General features: G+C 49.1%; 6 protein-coding genes across 6 annotated transcripts; 4 read left to right on the forward strand and 2 right to left on the reverse strand.

Moving 5' to 3' along the window:
* Positions 1-12: 12 nt before the first annotated feature.
* On the forward strand, positions 13-1,179 carry GIQ15_06293 (sarcosine oxidase; the record flags this gene model as incomplete). Its single annotated transcript, XM_033553710.1, has 2 exons — positions 13-880; positions 935-1,179. The coding sequence occupies 2 exons, from the start codon at positions 13-15 to the stop codon at positions 1,177-1,179; spliced, it is 1,113 nt and encodes a 370-aa protein (XP_033404854.1).
* Positions 1,180-2,938: 1,759 nt separating this feature from the next.
* On the forward strand, positions 2,939-4,148 carry GIQ15_06294 (uncharacterized protein; the record flags this gene model as incomplete). The annotated part of the gene is made up of 4 exons (XM_033553711.1): positions 2,939-2,962; positions 3,025-3,320; positions 3,374-4,053; positions 4,108-4,148. 4 exons carry the CDS (start codon positions 2,939-2,941, stop codon positions 4,146-4,148), a joined length of 1,041 nt encoding a protein of 346 aa, XP_033404855.1.
* Positions 4,149-13,012: 8,864 nt separating this feature from the next.
* On the reverse strand, positions 13,013-14,286 carry GIQ15_06295 (uncharacterized protein; the record flags this gene model as incomplete). The annotated part of the gene is made up of 3 exons (XM_033553712.1): positions 13,013-13,464; positions 13,538-13,633; positions 13,701-14,286. 3 exons carry the CDS (start codon positions 14,284-14,286, stop codon positions 13,013-13,015), a joined length of 1,134 nt encoding a protein of 377 aa, XP_033404856.1.
* A 2,770-nt stretch (positions 14,287-17,056) lies between these two features.
* On the reverse strand, positions 17,057-19,188 carry GIQ15_06296 (mediator of RNA polymerase II transcription subunit 17; the record flags this gene model as incomplete). The annotated part of the gene is made up of 3 exons (XM_033553713.1): positions 17,057-18,399; positions 18,472-18,857; positions 18,920-19,188. 3 exons carry the CDS (start codon positions 19,186-19,188, stop codon positions 17,057-17,059), a joined length of 1,998 nt encoding a protein of 665 aa, XP_033404857.1.
* A 740-nt stretch (positions 19,189-19,928) lies between these two features.
* GIQ15_06297 (phosphofructokinase subunit) lies at positions 19,929-22,402 on the forward strand (the record flags this gene model as incomplete). Its single annotated transcript, XM_033553714.1, has 3 exons — positions 19,929-20,669; positions 20,728-21,186; positions 21,260-22,402. The coding sequence occupies 3 exons, from the start codon at positions 19,929-19,931 to the stop codon at positions 22,400-22,402; spliced, it is 2,343 nt and encodes a 780-aa protein (XP_033404858.1).
* Positions 22,403-23,239: 837 nt separating this feature from the next.
* GIQ15_06298 (glycosyl hydrolase family 76 protein) lies at positions 23,240-24,741 on the forward strand (the record flags this gene model as incomplete). Its single annotated transcript, XM_033553715.1, has 3 exons — positions 23,240-23,345; positions 23,415-24,118; positions 24,175-24,741. 3 exons carry the CDS (start codon positions 23,240-23,242, stop codon positions 24,739-24,741), a joined length of 1,377 nt encoding a protein of 458 aa, XP_033404859.1.
* Positions 24,742-24,919: the final 178 nt, after the last annotated feature.

A 24,919-nucleotide genomic window follows, 5' to 3' on the forward strand; every position in this document is an offset into this window, starting at 1 on the left:
GCGCCCGCTGTCATGGCTTCGACCCCAGGTCAACAACCCTCCTCGACCGCCCCGTCCACCCCGTCTACACCCGTCTCCAGCTCCTACCTGATCATCGGCGCCGGCTGCTTTGGGGCATCGACCGCACTACACCTCGCACGCTCTGAACCAGGGGCCCGGATCACTCTGCTTGACCGCACGCCTTTTCCCTGCCCGTCTGCCGCGGCTCATGATCTGAACAAGATCATTCGCTCAGAGTATACGGATGAGTTTTATATGCGCCTCGCCCTAGAGGCTATACGCGCATGGAAGTCTGATCCTATCTTTAGCCCCTATTTTCAGCAGACAGGCATCCTTTTCGCCACAACACAAGAGCACGCGAGCAAGATCGTGGAGAACTATACCAGTGTAGCTGCTGAGAAAGCCGACTCAATGGCCTCCGTGCCCGTTGAAACCATTGAACCTGAGGTGGCCCGAGGGCGGTTTGGGGGCATTTTCAGGGATACAGACTGGGACGGAGTCGAGACATGTCTGTGGAACGCGGAGGCCGGGTGGGGGGACGCAGAGAATGCGTTGCGGAACGTGATTAGTTCTGCCATCGCCCTAGGTGTGAAATTCCTCCCCCTTGCTGTCGATAGGCTGTTGTTCGATCAGACTGGTGGCTGCCTCGGTGCGAGAACCGTTACTGGCGTTGATCTACACGCAGAGCACATCATCCTCTGTACGGGGGCTGGTACCGCCAAACTACTGGCAGATAGCGCACCGGGTAGCCCTAGGCTGCAGGTTGGTGGCAGGCTGACTGCCGCTGCCGCTGTTATGTGTGCTTATCGAGTTCCTGCGGATCAGATGGCCAAGTTTGGATCTGCTCCAATCGTGGTAAAGGCCGTTGGAGACACCCCTGGTCTGTCCTGCCTCAGCTCAACAGTTATATTCTTCAATTTCTAATCATGTTTAGGGGAGAGCATTCCGCCTGGAAAGGCAGGGCTGCTTAAATGCACTCACGAACTAAGCTTTACAAACACGGTCTACCACGGAGGTCTGGGCGACAATATTTCCATTCCGCCGGAGGATCCGCTCCATAGCACCTGGAGCCATGATGTACCGTCGCAGCTGAAGATCGAGACTGAGCGTGTCAGGGCTATGTTGTATGGCAAATATCTGACCAGCCTTGTCCCGGAGTTCTATAGGATGTGTTGGTAGGCACCTTTCCCGCTAACCCGGCGCCCGGTGGTGAGCTAATTGCTTGTAGGGATGCCGTGACGCCAAATCAGGATTTCATACTCTGTCCCCATCCTCATGCTCAGCATCTCTATGTTGTAACTGGGGGATCCTTCCATGGTTGGAAATTCATGCCTAATATAGGAACTTACGTCGAGAAGATGATCAAGGGGGGCTTAGATCCAAGCATCGCTAAAAGATGGGCATGGGACAGGAGTAATGATGGAGGTGCATGTGCGGTCTATCTACCCTCGCGTGATCTAAAAAGTATCTCCTAGGACATATTTTCCTTTGATATGGGACATCATCCGCGTTAAGCATTCCACAATACTAGCCAAGCCTTTGCAGGAAGCCGATTTTATGTCCTTGATCAAGTTCTGGTCCAGTTTGCTGAAAATATTTGTGTCAAATGTAACCAGGAATGCGTAGATAATCAACATTTACGTCAAAATCTAGGTTGTTTAGGAGCTGACATGGAGTCGATCCATTGAACGGAGATACCATTTTAAATCTGCAGTTTACGCTGCTCCCTAGGTACACACATCAGTCCTCGGGGGCAGCTATATTTTATCGATAAATATGATAGACGCAGCATTGACTCTACAATGTTTCCCCCCTTTTAAGCTTATTTTAGAGCCTAGTATAGATAGCCCGTTACTCCGCATATTCAGTTCATTCCAAAGGTTACTCCATAGTAATCGTCAACCTTCGTCCGCCTCGTGCCTAACTTGGCGCCTGTGGCAGTGCTTGTAAGCTGGGAGAGAGCCTCATTCTGACATAAAATTATGCCGCATCACAAGCCACAATTCATAATCTACCTCGTCTATCGTAAGTATATTGCATCGCGGTTGCCCTGGCTCCACTATTTTATGCCCGAAACATTGTTTATCACCTTTTTCGGGCGCTTTGGAGTACGGAGGACTCCGTAATTACCACTTAAGAAATAGCTCACTACCCCAGCCAGCCTCCTCATTCGTAGAGCCTAGAGGGTAACTAGCGTCTTGATGACCTCTCCACAATATTCTCACCGCTGGAAAGGCGGACCACAAAATAGTTAAGGGAGCATAGGATGCCTGACAGTATATGAGCCTCTCAATATTTTTTTTAATGATATTGGCTGTTGAAATAAAGGCAGCGAGCTGTATCTAGAAGCTGGATAGTTGATGATCAGTAAACTAAAACCGAAGGCGATGCTGCCTCTTCCTTCATCAGTTCATCAAGCTTGGTCCCCTACCAACGCCTGCCGCCTTAGATTTAAGATATCTTAATTCTTCCCCAATCACAGCTCAAGGCGGCAAAGGCAGCGACAAGGAAGAGAATTGTTCAGCCACAATATCATCTTTTTTCGCAAGTAGTGAGCGGTTTCGCGGGGATGGACCTTGCAAATATCATTCAACCGTTGTTTTCTCCGTTACACTCCTTCTCGATCCTGCCAAAGGCTTCTGTCATAATCATTTGGAGCTTCATGCCTTGCGGTAAATCCCACCTACTTACATCATCGATCAAGCGCTCACGGAACACCGTGAAGATAGAGTCGTAAACATATAAAGGTGCTTGAAGCCTCTTCTCCTTTTCCTAATATTGTATCCAGTCAACCGACATCCATCGTCATTGCATATTCAGCCCTTTCAAGCTCAGCCAGTATCTTCCTATATCACTCCTGTGATTACAATCTTCGCAGGCAACCCCATCGCTGAACTCAAGAAGCCTTCTGAGAGGTACACTTATTGTACTCGGAAAGATGCCTTCTCTTTTCCCCCTCGAGGTCTGAACTCCATTTCTCATCCCTCTGGTTCGCTTTAGTCTGACAGGGGAATAAAATTTTAGGACACTCGCGATCTGATATGTGCACCAGGGACAGTTATCGATATCGGAGGTGGTCGTTTAGAGCTCTCACTCAAGGAGTTAACTGAATATCAATTCTTGGGCTTCAATGACGGGCATCCACGCGACCTCCCAACTGGACTTTTCTATAACACCAAAGGGTTACAGATTTGGGGGGATATCACCCGTTTGCCAGGATACCGCCAAACCGAGGATGAGATCAATCTCTTGCATACCTTTAAAGACCAGATCGCAAACTGGATAGTAGAAGGATGCACCATCGTTGACATGGGTAGTGGGTATGTTATCCTGTGACCTTCCTTACGACAGCTCTGACGTTTATTGTCATTAGGGACACGCGGAAGGTATTGCCTCTCTTGGCTCATCTCGAACGCCTAGGAGTGGAAGTGCAATACTTCGCTCTCGACCTTTCCAAGGAGGCGTTGGAACAGACGATGGCAGAGCTTGCTCCTGAGTTTCAACATATACGATGCTTCGGCTTGTGGGGTGCATTCAGCGATGGCTTAAACTGGCTAAGGACAGTGAAGTCTCCCAAGCTCATCCTTTCCCTCGGATCAATGTTTGGAAACGATGAATTTTCTCTTGCCGTGTCGAGGCTAGAGGAGTGGAAACAGGTCATGGGCCCCGATGACTTGATGCTCCTGGGTCTGGATGCTTGCACTTACCTACCAGAGCTTTGGGATTCATACCATGATCCAAGCAAAGTATGGGAAAGCTTCGTTCGAAACGGGTTGGAGTATTCAAACGAGGTCTTGGAGTGCAATTGGTATAGAGAAGAAGACTGGGACGTTACCGGTCGTATCGACGAAGTGCCAGATGTTGTCCACAGGTTTTCTATCGTCGCCAAGAGAGACATTTACTGCCCACCCCTCGGTCTGTACTTTTCAGCTGGTGAAGAAGTTGACTTTTTCGAGGCGTGGAAATATGGGCCAGAGAGAATGAGAAGCCAGTTCAAGCTAGCTGGGTTCGACGAGCTTTACAAGTGGCAAACCCCTGGAAATCGCCCATTTTGTAAGTTCTTCGAGGCTTGCGTACCTATTATGAGACTGACTTGTATGTTAATAGTCGAATATCTTCTGGCCAATGCCGATTTTGGTAAGAATTAATAGCCTAACCCTGCGACAAGGCCTGGCATACATTTTTGTCGACATTGGCCTCCGGAACACTTGACTGAACACTTTTCTTTTGTCTTCCTCTTTGTATTTCATTTCCTTTGGCTTCCTTTGGCGAATCCTTAGTTATCTGGTCGGTGGATTTCCTTGTCTGAGCGCGTGTCCTGTTTTCTTCTGGCGGTTTTAAAAGTACAGCATCCTTTGGCCCTTTTGTTCACCCTGCTGTATTTAATGAGACGCCGGGTGCCGATTAGACTATCCCTTAATGCCATATCGTTCTTTTATCCTCTCTTCAGGGTATGGGTTTCTTGATAAGTGGAAGTTGGTGGTTGAGAGCTTCGTGGGGCACTTTTATAGCAAGTTTGGATCACGTGACTGGTGGTTCTGCCTGAGTTGCTTAGTTAGTTAGCATTTCGATGTCACTTCCAAGAATTTTTAATGGCGCGAAGATTAAGAGGAGTATTAAATAACCAGGATATATACATTCCGATTTCATAAATTGCGAACAAAAACCGAAATAATGATAAAAGTATGTAACCGTCAAGTGAGTCGTTCTTTGTTCCTTCGCTGGCTCGAATAATATGTGCGCAAAATTGATGAAACGCCTGGAAAAGCAAGCCATATATGCACCCCGATAAAATTAAGGGATATGGATATGTGTGATTAGAAGAAAGAGACTCGTCATCGTGAGGTCATGTTAAGCTGACATAACCCTCCTTTGCAATAAGATGCGCAACCATAGACTCCCACCAGGGTGCTCTTTCGTGCACTGGTGTACTCTCATCGAATTTATCATCAATTCCCCCATTGTCCATCCATTCCCACAAAGTTTGGACTGCCTTCCATACTGGAGGAACGCTCTAGAAGCCAGTGTTAGTTCACTATCTGACTCTTTGCTATAAGGCTCTGTGCGTGAGCGACTGGGAGCAAACATACCGATCTACATTTCCCTTTCCAGCCAACTGTTTCGAACCACTCCTTGGCGATCTTTCTCTCGTTTTCTCCCGTCGATACCAGAGATGCGAGAAATATAGGGCAGAAAGGCGCCTGAGATGTGAACAAGACCCCCGAATATGGCATCCGAGTAACGCACTTCCAGAGCGTGTTGACGGCTTTCTGTACATCTAAATGTTGGCGCGGTTTTCTGTATTTTTATCAGCACTTAATCTACGTGGCCCAGATTTAGTAAGGATTTGACTTACCGGAGAAGCCGACAGTTGAGATATATTTGAGCAGCGGCAACCCAAGTTTGTCCAGTGAGTTCTGTAACTTTCGCGGGAGTCTGAACTTTCCCATCGTCATCCAAATCGCACGATCGGAGGAGTTCTTCCGCACTCGGATAGCCCTTAGAAAGCTCTGACCACTGGTGGAACAATTTCAAACGGCTTCCAATCATCTTCGCAGCAGAAATAGGGGCAGTCGAGGCATCCTGTGATAAAGGTTAGGTATTCAAGCCTAGAAACCGAACACAGAGGCGGCATATAAGGCGATCATTGTATCAGCTTACCTCCTTCACCAAAATGGACAGGTATGTTATCTGCGAGATCATGTGAAGTAGCTTCGGGCAGAGTCCCGTTCCACCGTTGATCTTCCAACTTTCCCTCTCTGTGCCTGCAAGAAGCCAGCCATACGCATTTGGATTTCCCCTTGAGGCTAGCGGCGTCACAAGCTCACTGAGAATGCATGCCAGGGCTACCCAATTTCCATATCCGTGCCTTGCAGCGGTATATTGTGTATTATTCGCTTTCCAGTATCTGAAGCCAGGATCTGAGCTGTCTAGAATGGACTTTCCTAACCGGGCAGCTAATAGCCAATTCGGTTTGGCGTGGTTGATCCGCAACTCCCAGTTCACGCACTATAAATTGATAGCGACACGTCAACTACTCTCTCCCTTCTGTGAAGATATTGGAAGGTGGGACAAATGACGGCCGATGGACTCACATCGTCTACTAGAAGCAGCATTATGGCTGCAACAAGGCTATCGCCTTGCCCAGTGGTCTTGATTTCTTTTTTTTGCAGGGCCCTACTTATCATCACCTTGGCTTGGTGATAGTGATAATTGACACGTCCTTGGAGGCTCCCGTGTGGACTGTAATCGAGCAAATAACTGCCGCTTAACGCCAGTACAGCGTGCTTTACACACTGATCTTTATGAAACATGGCCAATATTTCTGTAATCCAGAAATTTGTTCCGGAGAGAAGGGTCCTTCCCGAGCAAAAGGCGGCCTGGTCTAATCATGTTTACGTCAATGGATCTGTCTTGAGAAGCAGTGACAACTACTAACAGGCTAACGCAGTGTAGGAAGAAAGACATACAAAATTTGAAGAATTGTCCATCAAGTCGGTTCTCTGACACGCCGCCAGCGGCGCCAATGCTCGGGGGCATGCGTAGAGGTATGCCAGGAGGCACAATGCGACGTCCACCATTGTCCCTCTGAGGATGAATTCCTGATTTTATAGGAATAACTGTCCGTTCGTTTGAGCAGGCACGCTTAACCAGCTGGCCCTCGAGGTTATTGTGCTGAGGCTTGGGTAAATTCAGTCTTACTTTAATGTAACTGCTGATTTCTCCGTCCTCTGGTGGTACTATGATCTTTCTCGGGGACCTGTGTCTCCAATTCTCGTTTCGCGCAAACGGATTGATAAGCTCCTCCTCATCTTTTCGGTCGGGAGCCACATTTTTAGAAGAAACTGCTACGGTTGGGCCAAGGAACGGTTGGACTCCCACATCGTCGCTGGGATTGAATCCATGGCCACTGTTGTCGGTGGCAGCAGCCCGGTGGTTCTCTGCCCGATAAACTCAATGATCAGCGACCTCAAAGCGGGATCTCTGCTGGAACTGCATGTTCTTACGTGGGGAATGGACATCACCCTGATCAGACTCTGGACTCATTGTGCTGCTCAGGGACCGGTGCTGCGGGAGTCCTTGTATCTCGTTTGCGACATGATGTGCGGGCTCCTGGCGCCAGCCTCCAAACTCATTTTCGATGAAGGCCATTAGAGTTCCAGGACGTGATATTGAGTTAGGCGGGTATAAAACGCTGGCGAGTGGCTCATGTAGATCTAAGGCCTCGTCGAACAGACTGCGTTTCTTGGCGAATGACATAATTATTCACACGGCATCATAGGACGGAGTGTGGTTGAGGCTAAACTCCTGATATGGCAACGAGAAAACAAGAGCAGAAGGTTGGGGCCGCTGCAGAGAGACTTATAGCGCTGCTAAGCAGAGAGGGAAAGTCGAATTCAAAAGAGCAACTTTCGGATGCGGCTGAAAAGGCTGAGGTTATTCTGCCGGCGCCCCGCTTCTATTCCCGTCTGAGAAGGCGGTGACGGGGCCGTCCCGCATTACATAATTGCCACAGAGCCGCATCACCTGACCTTGATTAGTCAGTGCCTGCCAGCGGAAAAGTCACGTGAGAGAAAAGAGAGAACAACGAGATACGAGGGAGAAAAGAGAAAACTACAATCACTTGATACTGACGATGATACGAGGAGACAGAGGCAGAGGACCGCAATAGATGCAGAGGACGCGCAGACAAGTCGCCGATGTGGTGCCCACAGCTCTACAAGCCCCAATGCTGGCCGGTGACATGACTGGGGTTCCTGGTCGCTCTTCTGCGCAAGCTTGCAGCAACCTCTGCTACCTTCGAAGGCGGCAAGGCTGGCGATGCATCTCCGCCTTGCCTGGGCCGCCTGATATGCAGAGCATCCTTTCCTACAGCCAGGGAGCCGAATTTTGAAGGTTAACCGACGTCCCAGCCTCCATTTATGAGCAGGCTGTGCCCTTTGGACCCCCCTCCCTCCCTCGCTCCACGGCCTGTCAAACAGCCTAATCCCCCCCTTTTTTTGGCCTTCTCCCAGCGTGCGCCTTTTCGTCTGGTCCATCATTTTCAATTTCCTATTTCGCCGCAGGCGGAGGTATCCAAAGAACGCCTACCACGTAAAGTTCCTAGCGATGCCACTGCCATAGATCTAGCACCTTATATGCCTGCCATGTCGTCGAGCGAGCTAGCAACAAGCCTCCTTCTCACATGTTCACAGCCCCTGAGTCCATGGCTTCAAGAAGTCATCCGGACCAAGCTTAGCGAGCTAGATCTATCTGACCAGAGTGAAAATGGGCAGGATACGGGCTCTGCCACCGAACTAGGGCTTACACCACAGCCTTTACCTACGCCCAAGTTGGACGACTCCACGTCCGCTTGGGCTCTGTTACAACAGCCTTCTGGTCCCACACCTGCATATTCTAAGCAGGCAGACGAAAAGCCGGCGCCCGTTTCAAGCTGCCAGCTGGTTGAAATCGGAGAGTTTCTTGTCCATTTGATGACTTTGACTTCACGAATAGCCTCTGCCTTGGTGGAGGCAGATGATATAAAAGCTTACATCGAGGGTCATATCCAACAATTAAATACAATGCATCAACTCTCTGACATGGACGTGGTCGGCTATATGAGTGAGAAGGAACGTTATCTAAAGTGAGCTTCCTCCTATCCCACCTCTTTTTATTGATAACACCTACCCTTCCGCCTCCATCAAACGCCACTCCGTGTATCTTGGTACATGCCATTACATTTCCCCAGTTGAATAAATTCTGACGACCTACCAAAATACGTCCCTCTATTGCCCCACGAATCCTAACACGCTCACAAATTGATACACAGAACACTCGCTACAAAACTTGAGAATATGGCCAATGAAACTGCTATGGTTTGGGATCAAAGCCCCAATCCCCCTTACCCATTAGCCGATCTGCCCCAAGCCGTCTCCGCTGCCCTGGTTTCGCAGAGATCAAGCAGCAATGCCCCAAATAGCAGTGGGGTAAACCCGAATTGCACTGTGGGTTCTAGCTTCGCCTCATCGTCACCTGCGGCCTCTTGGAGTTCAGAGCAGAGCAGTGCAGCCGATGGATCGCAGCCTATGACCGCTCCAATGTCAGTGGAGAGTTTTCAAGGTATCTATCCTCGCCTTGGTAGACGTGGAGTAGGGAGCTGGATCTGTCCAGAGCGTGAAAAATGCACCAAGGGCGGAGTTCGCGATGGGGAGTTGGTAATATTTGAACGAAATTCTTCATTTAAGTTAGTATATTATACGTATCCCGTTCTTGTTGCTCCCTTTAGTCTGGGTAAGTGTAATCTCAGTTGAGTAGCTGACAGGATGACTTAGAGCACATCTACAAAAACACCAGAAAGCTTTCAAATGCAACATCCCCGGCTGTAAAAACAGTGCAGGGTTTGCCAGGATTGATCAGTTGAAACGACATAAGATAGAGGTGCACCACATGAAGCCCGAGGATCTTGAACAGGTGAAATGATGCATACTGCAATTCGCCTCATGTGTCCCCGAACTTTATTCCCTCTTGGATCTGTTGCTACAGGGGAACTGATCATAACCTGCGTCCTTTTTTACTCTCCATTACTCTGTATGGTTTCCTAGCTTCATTCTCGTGTTCCTTGTACCTCCCTTTCTCTCTTCTTCTTTTTTCCTCCCATGGCTACTAGGTAACTTTCACACCATAGCCTCTAACCCTAAAATCGAACAGTCTGCATCTTTCAGGGCAGTGCACGAATGCAGGGCTTCAAACCGTTGTTTATCAGTTACAAATTACAATAATTTACTAGAAGGAATTGACAAATAAGCATATCTAGAAGATTTTTTTCTCTATTGTAAAATGAACGCCATTAGCTGAATATTCTATATCCCACGCCTCGCCAGTGAAGATCCTATCGTATTCGATGGTAATCCAAGCCGCGAGAGATTCGAGTTGTGGAGATGATTCTCGGGGCTGGGGGAGGCGCTCGCTGGCTGAATAAGTCAAACGACGACAGACAGTGAAACTCCCAGTGTAGTTATCAAACTAATAGGGATGGACGTGACTTATCTCCCCAGTACACGTCCATAATATTTTTGCTACGAGTGACTGGCTGAAACTCACCATCAACTACAAGGGGAATATAATCGGACAGAGGACAATAGCGCTGGGTTCATTGCTCTTTGATATTTGTGGAATTGCCAAACGTACTACCACTAAGATTTCGCAAGTGATAGATCTTGCCACTGTCAACACGGGTTAATGGGGTGAATTCTGGATATAAACCGTAAACTAGGCAACAATGCAAGGTGTACCATGGAGGTAATTTTTCTCCCCCCTTGACGCGGATGTATACTGCAGCCAGTTAATAGGAGAGCGGAGGTACCGTCCAAGACGCCAAAGGCAGACCAGCCGGATCCGCACAATGATGAAGAATGTCAGAGGCCTTAGTATAATGCAATAACATGTGATAGCTCTGCTATCGTCCTGACTTGAATAATAACCGCGCCACTTGATAGAGAACTGCGCGCGCCTTTACCTCCAGCACAGCCCCGGCCGCCCAGGAGCATGTTCCTGTTTGGCGTACAAACGCCGACTCGAATGCCTTTCTCAAAGGCGCCTGGCTCTCTCTAGAATCAGGGCTAAGTCGATAAAGGTTCACATCCTTGAAACGGGCGCAAAGCCTCGCTTCAATCACGCAGGCAGATTCAGGGCTCCCGTTTTTGACCATCTTTAAGGGCAGTGATTGCATTCGATTCACAGCTCTCCAGCTTCAAATCCTTTCCTGGAAGGTGAAGCGGGAAAGTGAGGGTATGAAAAACCGCATGCCTTGTCTGTAAATATCAGTTAGAAGCCTAACACAAGCACGCCACTGTTTCTGTGGCGGGTGGCTTTGCCATATGGTATTTATACAGCGAAGCCCCGAGCAAAGTTTTAACTCTCCCTTTCCAATATCGTGCTCTATCAGCTTGCTCTGACGCTCTCTGAAGCTTTTATTCTCTTTGTTGCCAAAGCTCCACTGATCTCGACTCTTGTGGCTAAACGCCTTGTGAGAAGCCGTGAGCAAACACTTGAGAGAGGTATCAGAGTACTGATTCTCATCTCGTCAGATCTACCCACTATGGCGAACAGACCCAGGCCATCACATGCAATGTCGGGTTCACATCCAACGTCAGCTTGCACACTCCATGATGACCGTCGTGTGGACCACCGTTTAAATGGGCAAAGCTTTTCAACATCTCACTCCCGCCCTGTCCATGAATTGGGTTCGAGATGCCACCCAGCTCATTCGAATAACCGTAACCCACAAAACGCGTCGACGCACGCCCAGCCTCAATATCTCCCCTCGGGTGCCCAACAATACCCTTCACAAAGAACCAGCAACTCAGGTATTGGCAGCAACCATGCTCTCGCCAGCTCACGGTTAGCAAGAGCATCTACCCTTAGTCACCGTGGTAGTGATTCACCTAACTACCACGAGGCTCTAGGTGGAAATAGTCATAGAATTTCTGATCTTAGCCCCACCGACCTTTCATATCACCAATATACCCCTCCAACAGCTGCCGGGGCTTCTGTATCTTCATTTTATGACCCCGCAGGCACTGTATCTTCGCATGATTCGAACCGTTTCCTCGGATCTATAGATCCAAACGACACGTCTTACTCAATGCAGCGCTATCTCGACGAGCGTTCCCGGCCTCGTGATGTCAGCGGAGTCTTGGAGAATGTCGACAGGCATTTTGCTCCGCAAACTGCTCCACAATATAGAGACACATTGGCAAGCGATGGAACCCAGTGGTGGGAGACAGACACATATTTGTACCCTGATCGAAAAGGAGATGGGCAATGATATTGTGTTTCATGCGTTGGAATAAGAACTTTTTTCTTTTTTCTTTTCTTTGTTTCATTTTGAAGTATTTCTTTTCTTTTTGCTTGGTGCATCGGTCCTAAGCCTGTTGATTCGGTTTCGGCATTTCTTTTATAAGCCTTCCCTCTAGGCTTGCTTTCCTATTTCGCTATGGTTTTGCGGGCAGCGTATAGAGTTGTACATATGGATTTTTTATGCGTTGCATTGGATATTGGGTATGGTTCCGTTGATTTTCTGCGCGTTTCTTTTCAGGTTATGAGTGGCGTAAACAATGTGGCATCATTTGATCGTTTAGCAAACACTAGACAGCTAAAAATCAATTATCAGGCTTCAATCATTATATCCACAGCAATTATAAAACAATCAATACATACAGAAACTATAGGAGTAAGTGGGGGGTGAAATAGGCTAGAAAGGTGTTTAAACCTAGCTTTAAGAGGATACGTTTCGTGTCAATGATACTTTTGTACCTCCATGACAAGCCATTGTTAGCCTCAAGTCTTCAACAAAAGGTAGAACAGGATCTCGATTTTCAATATCCTGGAATGTTTGTAAAAGTCGAATAAGGACATAGGATGCTTCTGTCAATGCATATTGCTCTACAGCGCGAGGTTAGCAATTTTCCTTCTTTAACTTTCTATTTTTCATGTGCTCTTTGGGCATTTATTGCTGCAGATAATGGCAAAAGGAGGTATAGGGATGCACTCACGGCCTAAACAAATTCTAGGGCCACCATTAAATGGCAAATAGTTCCAACCTACACGAATGGACTCCCAGCGGCTGGGTCTGAACGTGGTAGGGTCTGGCCCGTACGAATTTGGTGAACGATGAAGACCCCAGACCGAATACAATACATTCGTGCCTTTGGGAATCAGTACCTTGCCCTTTCCATCTGGGCCACCACCGCGAGGTAGAGTGGTCATAGTGGTAGCTTCACGGCCGTTGCTAGGCACAACAGGAAATAGCCGAAGGGCTAAAAAAAAATCACAAAAAAGTACGTTAGCATTAGGCACAAGATATCAGGAATTTATGGACCATATCGGCGTTTATAGGGAACTGAGGGGTAGGAGTATATATTCTAGCAAGCCAAAAGATGGGTGATTATAGGATGTATAAGGAGATCTTAATCTGGCCCTATGAATCCAAGGGGCTCATAGTAGGGGGAAGCAGTTATAGCCGAGAGAGCTATGCAGGCTTGTAGAAAGGAGACAACTCACTCTCGTTGAGAACGTAGCGAAGGTACTTGAGTGACTTAATATCTTCATACGTTGGCTTCCTGTTCCCAATAGTCTCAATGACCTCCTTTCGTAGGCGGAACCATTCCTCTTTATGCCTAGCTAGCTGGTGACAACATATTGATAACAGACTTGCTGTTGTGTCTCGCCCAGCAAGGAGGATGTTAAAGAGCTCCGATCGAAGTCGAACAGGATCTTTGAAATTTTGTGCCGCCTCTTCCAGGAACACGTACTTGCCACCTAGCTCATGACCGGTTGGCTTTCCCGTAGCTTGTAGTTGCAGTGCCTTTCTAGTAAATTTATCCAAGTATGCATGCATATTTTTGCAAAGCTGTTGGAATTCAGCGCCATCTTTTTGGAGCCAATAAAAGTCCTGGAGAGTCAATCGACGCATAAGAAGTTCTAACATTGTTGAGGTTGAGTCAGTTTCACAGAAAAATCTATTTGGAAAAGGCGTATGGGCTAAGCTATATACCTGTTCCTCGTGTGAAGTCATCATAAAACTGGGCTTCTTCCACTGGGCAGCCTGGCAATAAGCTGTTCACGCTTTCCCCAAATAAGAAGTCCGTGGCTAGAGCATGGAAAATAGGTAAGCGATATACTAAGCAGCAGCGTGATGGAAAATGACAACGCCGCACCTGTATCCATAGTAAGCTTGAAAAAAAGCTCTTGGAGGTCAAAGGTCTGGTTTTCCGGTATCAATTTAAACATATTCTGTACGAATGACTCGAGAACAGTGAGATCTTGGATTTGCTGCTTCGCAAATTGTGGGCGAAGCACGTTACGTGAGTGGCGCCACGGCTGTCCCTTTTCTCCCCCTCCATACATGTGGGTGAAGATGCCATCCCCAAGCATTGGTGCAAAGCTGTTGTATCTCGCAGCGCTAAAGCTGAAATCCTCGAATTTGGTTGCAAGTACAGTCTTGATATTCTCTGGTTCACGAGTCATCACACTTGTCGTTCCAAACATAGAAAACGAGAAGGTGTCGCCATACTGTTCGAACAGTTCGGTCTCCAGTTCCAAGTAACGATTCTCGTCGACGGCCTTGGTAACCCGGTTATAGAAATCAATTCCAAATTTGACGGGTGATTGCGTCACCTTGGGGATTGGCTGTGTGTTTTCCCGCAAACGAACTTGTCTCGACTCGAAATATCTGAGGGCGGCAAAATATCCATAATATAGGCAACAGGCCGCTGCAGCGGCTGCTATTATAGACCCAAGCATGGTTTATGACTGTGTACTCCGTCCTCTGCAACAGGTGAATAAATAGAGATGGAAAAGGCAAACGAGAGGGTTTAATATAGGCAGGAATGGGGCCTCCGCAGTAGCACAGGGATTCCACGAGAAAAAACAGTAACTTCAAAATAGATAGAGATACCAAGGATCACCCCCGTCAAACGTAAACGTCCCTCGGTGTCTCAGGGTCTCACGCAGGAGAAGAGGGTACTGTGGATATGGCCTCGTCTGCTCCGTCGGCCTCCACGGCCACCACAGGTGCTCCAAAGTCTAACTCTGAGCTCTGTCAAGAGTTGTGCTATAGGTCCTTCGTATCATAGTCGCATCATCCTTGTATTTAACTTGCCGTAATTGTGCCGACGGAGGAACTATCGTCCCCATGATCCATCCTTCGACATCGAACATCGTAATGTAGTGCAGGCTGAGTTCACCTGTACCTTCAATCATACGTAGAGCAGACTCCTTTCAATGGCGAGAATGTATGTACTCTGTAGGTGTTGTTGGTGTGAAGTGCAGAGGAACGACGTTGGGATAAACAAGACACTGCCAAGACCGGCCAGCGTGCGGAGTTCTGACCTGCTGGACGACGACCAAGTTAGAGACAACGAGAGGAACATTGATAGAAACCCATGAAGGCTGCATGTAATACGGACCATCTATCGGACTCGGCTTAATAGATACACTCTCAGACGGACAAACAGACAGACAGGCAGGCAGGCAGGCAAGCAAAATGACTACGCGCTACCGAGTAGAATGTAAGTGACTGCTGATTCTCCAGGGGACCAATGTCAAGATAGATCCCAGGACTGACATAAGTAATAGATGCACTCAAGGTAAGTTGGGTACCAGTGCTCATTTGTATGACGACATGGGGCGTAGCAGTCGATATACCCCTGCTGTTGCGCAATCGTGAGGCTGCCATAGTGACAGACACAGCTAACTGCTATCCCAACAGTCGCATCGCCGTGATCAACTAGTGAGACTCCTTTCAACGCTTATTGATATAAACTGGTAGTTCCTCACACATGAAGACTAACTTTAACCATACGGACCCCAGATCGAGTGGATTAAAGTAAGTTGAGTTCGCTCCCCAGGATGCGGGGGACACAGCTGAATAGTTGATATAGGGCCTTCTAGCGGTGCCATTTGTGCTCCATTCGCAGCCCACTGCTGCATACAAGGAGCATAGCCCAAATCTAGCCCACCTTGCAGAAAGAACGCATAATCGATATGTCGAGATTATGCGAGATGTCGAACATCTTATCAACGACCACAGTACGTGATTTAGCTGCATACGAAAGAAGTACCAACTAAAAGCAAATATTATTACCATTGCTAATATTAAGTGCATAGTTGAACATCAGACATTGGAGACTAGCGGCCGGTCAACTTTGAAACTACTTGTCCCATCTGTGGGAACGTTTTTTACTCCATTGCTCCTGGAAGATGCATTCGTATACCAGGATAACAAACGCTTCATCAGCCATAGGCGCTTTGTACCCCCGTCGTTCAATGATATCCGGCTCACATTGAATACTGCTCAGCTAATGGGCCTAGTTCGTCGCAGTGAGGTTCAGTTGATCACCTTCGATGGAGATGTGACCCTGTACGATGATGGGTGCTCTCTCACGCCCGATAACCCCGTTGTTGAAAGGATAATGCTCCTGCTGCAAAGGAATAAGAGAGTCGGCATTGTGACAGCCGCCGGATACTCTACAGCAGCGAAGTATAAAGAGCGCCTTGAAGGGCTGCTGGAAGCCATCAAAGCATCTACTAGTCTCAGCGACAAACAGAAAAATCATCTCGTCATCCTTGGGGGCGAGAGCAATTTCATGTATGAGTTTGACCCCAACTCTCCTGATCTGCTTACCTATAAGCCCCAAAGTGAATGGCAGCTAGATGAGATGAAGCTGTGGAGGGAAGAGGACGTTAAAGAGTTGCTTGACATTGCCGAAGCAGCGTTGCGTGACTGTGTTAGCAACTTGAACCTGCCCGCTGCCATCCTACGAAAGGAGAGGGCAGTTGGAATATACCCGCTTGAAGGACATCGAATGCATCGCGAACAGCTTGAGGAGACCGTTCTTGTTGCACAGCAAACAATCGAGACATCTTCTGTTGGCAGGCGTCTCCCCTTTTGCGCCTTTAATGGTCAGTTAAGTGCCTGGTACCTTTCTCAGCTTGGCCTTTCATGCTAAAATTAATATTCTTGATAGGTGGAAATGATGTTTTTGTAGACATTGGTGATAAATCATGGGGGGTGCTGGCTTGCCAGAAATATTTCGGCGGTATCGATAGATCCAAAACCCTTCATATAGGCGACCAGTTCTTGTCCGCTGGAGCAAATGATTTCAAGGTGTGTACTCTACCTCTTCGCTCTATTAAACTTGTCCTTAATCTGATAACCCCCTTCTATAGGCACGGCTGGCATGCACCACCGCATGGGTGTCCAATCCTGGCGAAACTGTTCAGCTCCTAGACGAACTCGCCGCTTTGGAGCCAGAGGGTACAGTATAATCTACCTAGCTACTGATAAGACGGCCCCTCCTTTTCTTGTGTCTTTCAACATAACATTCCAGGGGGCTTTAAGCGTTCGAGTATAATTTTTCGTGACTTGCCCTCGCCATATACATCGATTACATTGCGATCATCATTGAAATTATGTCTAGGATGTTTTTCTTCGCCTAATAAGCTTCAAGTCGTTTATTCTTATGTACATGGGCATACCTTGCACTCGTAGGCGTTCATTACATCTACTTATTCAGTCGCTACCCTCAATTTGCTTGAGGGTTTCCTGAAGTGTGAGGCGGGAGTCGTCATCGGTCTGATTGACACTCCATGTGTAACTGGATTCTTCCACCTCCTCGTCCTCTGCATGATTCGTCGACACACAATGCAGTACTAGCGATTCTCCGCTTAATACCACTCGCAGTTTCTTATTCCGACTTTTTCCAGGGGCATGGGCTATTAGCTCCCCGTGTTCTGAAAACGTAGGCTCCCAGATTGCAGTTTTGGAGGCAGTGGTTGGTGCGGTCACTAGACCTGCAGTTGGATCACTCGGGCCAGGCTCGGCGTCTCCAGGTAGCATATTGGGTAAAGACGATATGGTTCTCGTTCCGCCAAGTAACGGAATTGTATGAACTAAATCCAGGGTAAATAAGTAAATAAGGAATTCTTGAATATCATCACGAGTACCAAATCTTTGGATGATTTGTTGTTGCGGGAACGAGGGAAGACTGGTCCATGTGTTAAATTCAGTTCCAAGTGCTGTAGGGTCCAAGTCTGTCCGAACCCGAATTTTATAACGGCTATTCGGGCTAAGGAAGTCACCTGAGACTGCGGCCTCTTGAACATTAAGAAATGAGTCCACGAGGGATTCTACAAGGAGTATATTTTTATCTTGATTGGCGGGGGTCCCAAGACGGTCCTTGGATGATGGGGGGTTCGCCCAGTACTTGCATTTGAGTCCAGCAGAGAGTAGCGTATTGGTTATATTGTGGAGGAACGATAAAAGCCACTGCATGTGCGATCTATGTTGGAGGTACGTAATGCTTGGCTGGAGGAGTGGATATTCTATCGTCGGACGTTTCCTCACAGATATGGCTGCAGGTATCTGGGTCCGCCGGCGGCGGTTCTTCCGATGGGCGTGGGTTAAAAGGATGCGGATGGAGCAAGCAATTGCGTGGGCGAGGTCGTTGGCTGGAAATCCAGCTGAGCCTGCTTCTAGGTCATGGGTGGCAGTTTCGTCCACTGGGATCATGTCAACGAGAACCTGTTGGCTCTCGTTCACATGGAACAAGATCTGATTGTGCCGGGTTTCAACGCCGTGTCGGAGAAGTGCCCGTGCTTCGCGATTTAGTTCGTAGAACAGCTCCTCCTCAAATAGAGAGTCTCTCGCTTGGTGAATGTAGGTCTCCTGGGCAGATGTATCATGTGCATGTTTGACACAGGCTGGTTGTGATACTCCAACTATTTCCCCACCCTCTCGCACACGAATGCGCACGACTTGTAGAGGAGATGCATTCATCCCGTGGTCGACATACAAGGACCCATCGTCTCCCCTTCTTAACGCCCCCAAGCCTCGATCTCTAAACACGGAAGCAGCTATTTATCATAGTAACTTTACATTAGTAAAGCTCGACTAGCCGTCAAATCAGGAAATAGGTGGTCCCATACCTTCAAGAAAACCATGCTGCACGCCCAGAGTTTGCCTCTCGCGTGGGAGCCGGCATATCTTCCATCCCTTTTCCTTGATTGCCAGCACCTCGGACCAATACTTGGTCTCCGCGGCAACTTCCTTCTGCAGGCGAGTGGCAGCTTCAAGCAGGTTGTTTGCAGCAGAGCTGAAACTCTCCAGTTTCCATCCCTTCGAGACGATCGCGATATCCTTCTTGTCGGCCTCAGTATGCTCCGGTGTTTTTATCTTATCTATGCCGAGAGAGCCAGTCGGGATTTTGAATTTGATATACGGCGTCATGGATAGCTCCACCTGGCGCGGGGCATACTTTGAGAGAGCGAGGGAAACGAAATCTAGGGCGTAGCAAGCTTCGACTTGGGCCTGCCTAGAGGTCGAGTGTCAATAACTCTGTGCTTATTCCACGGACCATGATATTTGAGTACTCACGTCGCAAACTCGAGCATCTCTGATCGGCTAGTGAAGAGCTGCTGTTCCTTGTCATCAGCGTCGTCCCCAGCTTCGGCCGGCTCTCCTATATCAGACGCCTCTTTCCCGGAAACGCGGAGAGCTTCGATTTCATTCGACAAGCTCTCCTCAGTAACATCTCGGAAGGATCCCCTCTGGGCGTTGATCTGCGCAATGCGGATGGGCAGTGTATCTGAGTCCTCGGTCTTCTTCCTAATCGGCCGCAAAGGCAGAGAGAAGGAATCGGCCATCGTTACGGGGTAGTTAATGGAGCGCGCCCACTTGCACTCTGATCAGCTAGTTTGCCGTGCACGCAGTAACTGATACTATGTGGTGCGTTCAGCGTATGCGGTCGATGGAAAAACCGAAGTCTGCCGCTACAAGCAAAGGTAGCCCCAATTCCAGTGCCAGATCACTTCCATCCCCGTCCTCGTCTCTCCATGTTCGTGTCTAGATGTCTTCGCGATAGTAAACTTGAAGACATTACCTAATCATGTATAATAGTTTATCCGCTCCGATCTAGATACGGTCTAGCCTGGTGATCAAAGCTGTGTAAAGTATATATAAGTACCAAAGCATCTCCTTGCCACCAAATTCATTAGTAAAAGGATCGCCCCGCTACATGGAAGCTACCTACGGGCACTTGGTCGGCGCCAAGCTCGTGATGACGATGGCTCCGACTGAGGGAAGAAGATCGTTTTTGTATAGAGAAGACGACGACGGACGACTGTTCATCTTCTTGTCTCCTTCATACGCAGTAAAGAGACCGGTACAGCTATCGAGCTACACTCTAGTGAAAGCGACTTTCTTTGTTCATGACATCTCACGATTAAGCTTTGGAACAGCTCTTGACTTGGCCTCGCGGGGCATGGATTGAGGTATAATTCCCTCCCACCAAAGACTCCTCGACACAGACACCACCGCTGCTCTCTGGCTCTCGACAGCTTACACCATTGACGACCGGCGATAATTCATATCCAGAGACACAAGGATGTCAGCCCCTACGCCTGTGGCAGCTACAGCCAAGCGGCGCCGTATCGCCGTCTTGACTAGTGGGGGTGACGCGCCTGGGATGAACGGCGTGGTGAGAGCAGTTGTCCGCATGTCTATTCACTGTGGCTGTGAAGCCTATGCCGTACATGAGGGTTACGAAGGGCTGGTGCAGGGCGGAGACTACTTCAAGCGGATGTACTGGGAGGATGTTCGTGGATGGCTGTCTCGCGGCGGTACGTTGATCGGGTCTGCGAGGTGCAAGAGCTTCAGAGACCGCGAGGGCAGGCTGAAGGCTGCCAAAAATATGGTCGTCCGCGGCATTGATGCCCTCATTGTTTGTGGAGGAGACGGGTCCTTGACTGGAGCAGACATCTTTCGTTCCGAGTGGCCCGGGCTACTAGAGGAGCTGGTTTCAAAGGGAGAACTCACGGATGCAGAGGTCAAGCCGTTCAAGTCCTTGAATATAGTAGGACTGGTGGGCTCAATTGATAATGACATGTCGTTGACTGACGCTACCATTGGCTGCTACTCGTCCTTGCATCGTATCTGTGAGGCCGTCGACGAGGTCTTCGACACCGCAGCCTCCCACCAGCGAGGATTCGTCATTGAAGTTATGGGTAGGCATTGTGGATGGCTAGCGTTGATGTCTGCCATCAGTACGGGGGCTGACTGGCTCTTCGTCCCCGAAATGCCTCCCCGCGATGGCTGGGAGGATGACATGTGTGATATCATAACCCAGGTATGCATTAATCCTTCAAATGATATACGCAGTCACTAAAAGGGTGGATGAATATCAGAATCGACAAAGAGGTAAACGGCGAACGATCGTCATCATTGCTGAAGGTGCCCAGGACAGCAACTTGCAGAAGATTACGTCGAACAAGGTCAAGGATATACTCAGTGATAGATTGCAGCTCGACACCAGAGTGACTGTTCTGGGACATACACAACGAGGAGGCGCTGCGTGTGCCTATGATCGATGGCTCGCCACGCTTCAGGGTATCGAGGCTGTTAAGGCTGTTCTTGAAGCTAAGCCCGGCTCGCTATCGCCAATCATTACTATCAGAGAGAATAAAATTGAGAGGACCTCCTTGGTAGAGGCAGTGAGGGTTACAAAGAGCGTCGAAGAAGCCATCTCGAAGAAGGATTTTGCTACGGCAATGGCTCTACGAGACTCTGAATTCAAAGCGTATCACAGAGCGTATATCAACACTACTACTCCCCACCACCCGAAGCTACTGCTTCCACAGGAAAAGGTACGGTGCTCTTTAATACATCATTTTGTCAAAGTGATTAAGTGCGAATTACTTACTTTGCATTGATTAATAGAGGATGCGCATCGCGATTATCCACGTCGGGGCACCGGCCGGTGGCATGAACCCTGCTACGCGAGGCGCAGTGGCATACTGTCTAGCTCGTGGACACACTCCCATTGCCATCTACAATGGCTTCCCAGGTTTGTGTAGACACCATGCGGATAAACCCCTGGGGTCCGTGAGGGAGGTCAAATGGCTAGATTCCGACTCGTGGGTCAACGAGGGCGGCTCAGAGATCGGTACCAACCGTGGGCTCCCATCAGAGGATATGGAAACCACTGCCAAGTGCTTTGAGCTCTACAAGTTCGATGCCTTGTTCGTCATCGGAGGGTTCGAGGCGTTTACCGCCGTCAGCCAGCTGCGAAAGGCCAGAAAGGATTACGACTCGTTCAAAATCCCGATTGTCCAACTACCGGCTACCATCTCCAACAACGTCCCCGGAACGGAGTACTCTCTGGGCAGCGACACCTGCCTCAACACGCTCATGAACTTCTGCGATGTGATCAGACAGTCTGCCTCGTCATCCCGCCGACGAGTATTTGTGATCGAAACCCAGGGCGGGCGATCTGGGTACATAGCTACCATGGCCGGCCTGTCCGTGGGTGCGTACGCGGTATACATCCCGGAAGAAGGTATCAGCATCAAGATGCTTGCGAACGATATCGAGAACCTACGACGCAGCTTTGCGACTGACTGCGGCGCCAACAATGCCGGGAAGATCATTCTGAGGAACGAGCGCGCCTCTGCCACGTACACGACCCAGGTGATCGCCGACATGATCAAGGAGGAGGCCAATGGGCGATTCGAATCCCGCTCTGCAGTTCCAGGCCACTTCCAGCAGGGTGGCAAACCCTCACCGATGGACCGTATCCGCGCGCTCCGCATGTCGATCAAGTGTATCCAGCACTTCGAGGAGTACACCGGCATGAGCAAGGAGAGAATCGCGGCAGACGACATGTCGACAGTCGTCATCGGAATCCGGGGAAGCGAGGTTGTCTTCAGCCCTCTCGGCGGCGAGGACGGGCTAGAGGAGACAGACACAGACTGGCAGCACCGACGACCGAAGAACGAATTCTGGCTGAAATTCCGCGAGATGGTCGACACCCTGAGCGGTCGACCCGGCGCCGACCACCAGCGACACGACCAGAGTTCATGATGGGGAAGTTGACTGGGGCTGATATTTGATAAGACCGTTTCCAAGCAGAACAGCACCCTCCTTTGATATTTCCTTGTCCTCCTAGCCCATCTAGTCATAAGTAGTATAAGTAAAGATATAGAGCAACTAGATGTGCGACTTCTTTAGCCTTTGACTATAGCTGCTAGTTAACTAGTTATCTCATCTTCGCCAATCGGGCGCCATCTCGAAACTCCCTGTCGCACCCTTTTCTGACGTCCTCTCACCGTCCAGCAGCGACAGATATCATAAAAGCAGGCCGATGTACTCCGAATATGATCTGTTCCACGGCAGATCCAACGCCATCTTGCACCAAAGATGGCGTTTCTGCAGCTTGCTTGATTTCTTGTGCGCCACCACACGCGTCTCGTAACGGCCGGACGAGGTGAAGGCCGCGATGATGCAGATATCCTGGCGCTTCCGTGGCCTCTGGAGTTCCATGGTCGTCCTGAGACCCGAACCCTGGATTTCTTTCGTGTATAAGCATAAATTTATAAGAAGAAAAGGATAAACTTGTTGGTTTATTCGCCTGTGGTTGTGCGACCCGGATCTGGTTCTTCCTCTTTCGGATGAAGTCATGGACGCTTCCCTTGACTTTCGCTTCGCAGCTCAACCTCAGCCCCCATTCTTCACTGTCTACCTCTACACCATACGCATCCTTACGCCTAGCTTGCGTCAATCCTGCTCTGTCGGCTGTCTTAACTAACGTATTGATAATATGTTCTGTCTTACTCGCTCTTAATGCACAAACGTTACTCCATGGGCCACCGATAACATAAACGACAGCTAACGAACTTCGCCGGTATATGCTAGCAGGGAATGGAGCTGAAGCTTCTAACCCGGCCGTTCACACGGTGGGGGGTCATACTGCTCCTCATGCAGTCATGTCTCGTCTCTGCCATCACCCTCGACCTCAATAACGATGGTAAGTCACCCTTGCCTGGTTGATTCTCAGATTATAGCCATGCTGACCCATAATCTCCCTGTTTCATAGATTCGATCAGGAATGCTGCTCAGACAGCCGCAAGAGGCATGCTCAAATTCTACTCAGGCCATCAGCCAGGAAACATTCCCGGAAACCTGCCTGACCCATACTTCTGGTGGGAAGCAGGCGCAATGTTTGGCAGTTTAATCGACTACTGGTTTTACACGGGAGACAGTCAATGGAACGACCTGGTAACCGAGGGCATGCTCTGGCAGGTTGGCCCGGATGACAACTTCATGCCTCCAAACCAGACGTTGACCGAGGGTAACGATGATCAGGCATTTTGGGCGATAGCAGCCATGTCTGCTGCCGAGCGGAAGTTCCCCAACCCCCCGCCAGATAAACCACAATGGCTTGCCCTGGTACAGGCCGTTTTCAACTCTCAGGTAGCTCGTTGGGACACATCTACATGCGGAGGGGGCTTGAAGTGGCAGATCTTCAGGTTCAACAAGGGGTTTGACTATAAAAACACCATATCCAACGGCGCGTTCTTTCAGATGGGCGCACGGCTAGCTAGGTACACCGGCAACGACACATATGCGCAGTGGGCCGAAAAATCATGGGATTGGTCTAGAGCCATCGGGCTGGTGAACGAGAACTATCAGTTCTTTGATGGCTCGAGTGATCTGCTCAATTGCTCTGAGCTCAACCGAATCCAGTGGACGTACAACGCCGGCATATACCTGCTGGGGGCCGCGACCATGTATAACTATGTACGTCTATCGTCCAATCACTTATTATACAACCTGTGATCCTAACTATTGAACAGACGGACGGTAGCCCGAAATGGCGAGAGCGCGTTCAGGGAATCCTTGACGGTCTTCGCCCATTCTTCCAAGCCAATACATATATCATGTCTGAAATTGCATGCGAAGAATACGGCACCTGTGAGACCGACCAGAAATCATTCAAAGCCTACCTCGCCCGTTGGATGGCAGCCACCACACAGATGGCCCCTTTCGCAACCGACTTTATCATGACCAGGCTACGAGCCTGCGCTGCCGCGGCAGCTAAAACTTGTACTGGTGGCGATGACCGCACAGCATGCGGCCTTAAATGGACAACGGGGGAGTTCGATGGTAGCAACGGGGTTGGTGAGCAGATGGCTGCCATGGAAATCTTTCAATCAAATCTCATCGCCAAAGCCGTTCCCCCGCTAACCAATTCCACTGGCGGAATAAGTAAAGGCAACCCAGGAGGGTCAAGTAAGGGTTCGGGCGTGGAATCTACGGCCCTCAGGTCGATTAACACGGCCGATAAAGCAGGGGCGGGAATTCTCACAATCTTACTACTTTCCACGATCGGAGGGGCTACATATTGGATTATTGGGCCATGAGTCTGTTTCTCCTCTGTATCTGTTTACATTATCTCTAAATGGAGTTCCTGGTGTCTATGACCTACCTTATGGAGTACTTTCTGACTTTTTCCATTCTACTACATGCTACTACGTTCGTATCCTGTGTATATCATATAAAATCGTATTTATCCGAATTAAATATCTACGCGTAAGAGCT

The sequence above is a fragment of the Arthroderma uncinatum genome (genome assembly GCF_011692745.1).
Source record: "Arthroderma uncinatum strain CBS 119779 chromosome Unknown scaffold4, whole genome shotgun sequence".
NCBI lineage: Eukaryota > Fungi > Ascomycota > Eurotiomycetes > Onygenales > Arthrodermataceae > Arthroderma > Arthroderma uncinatum.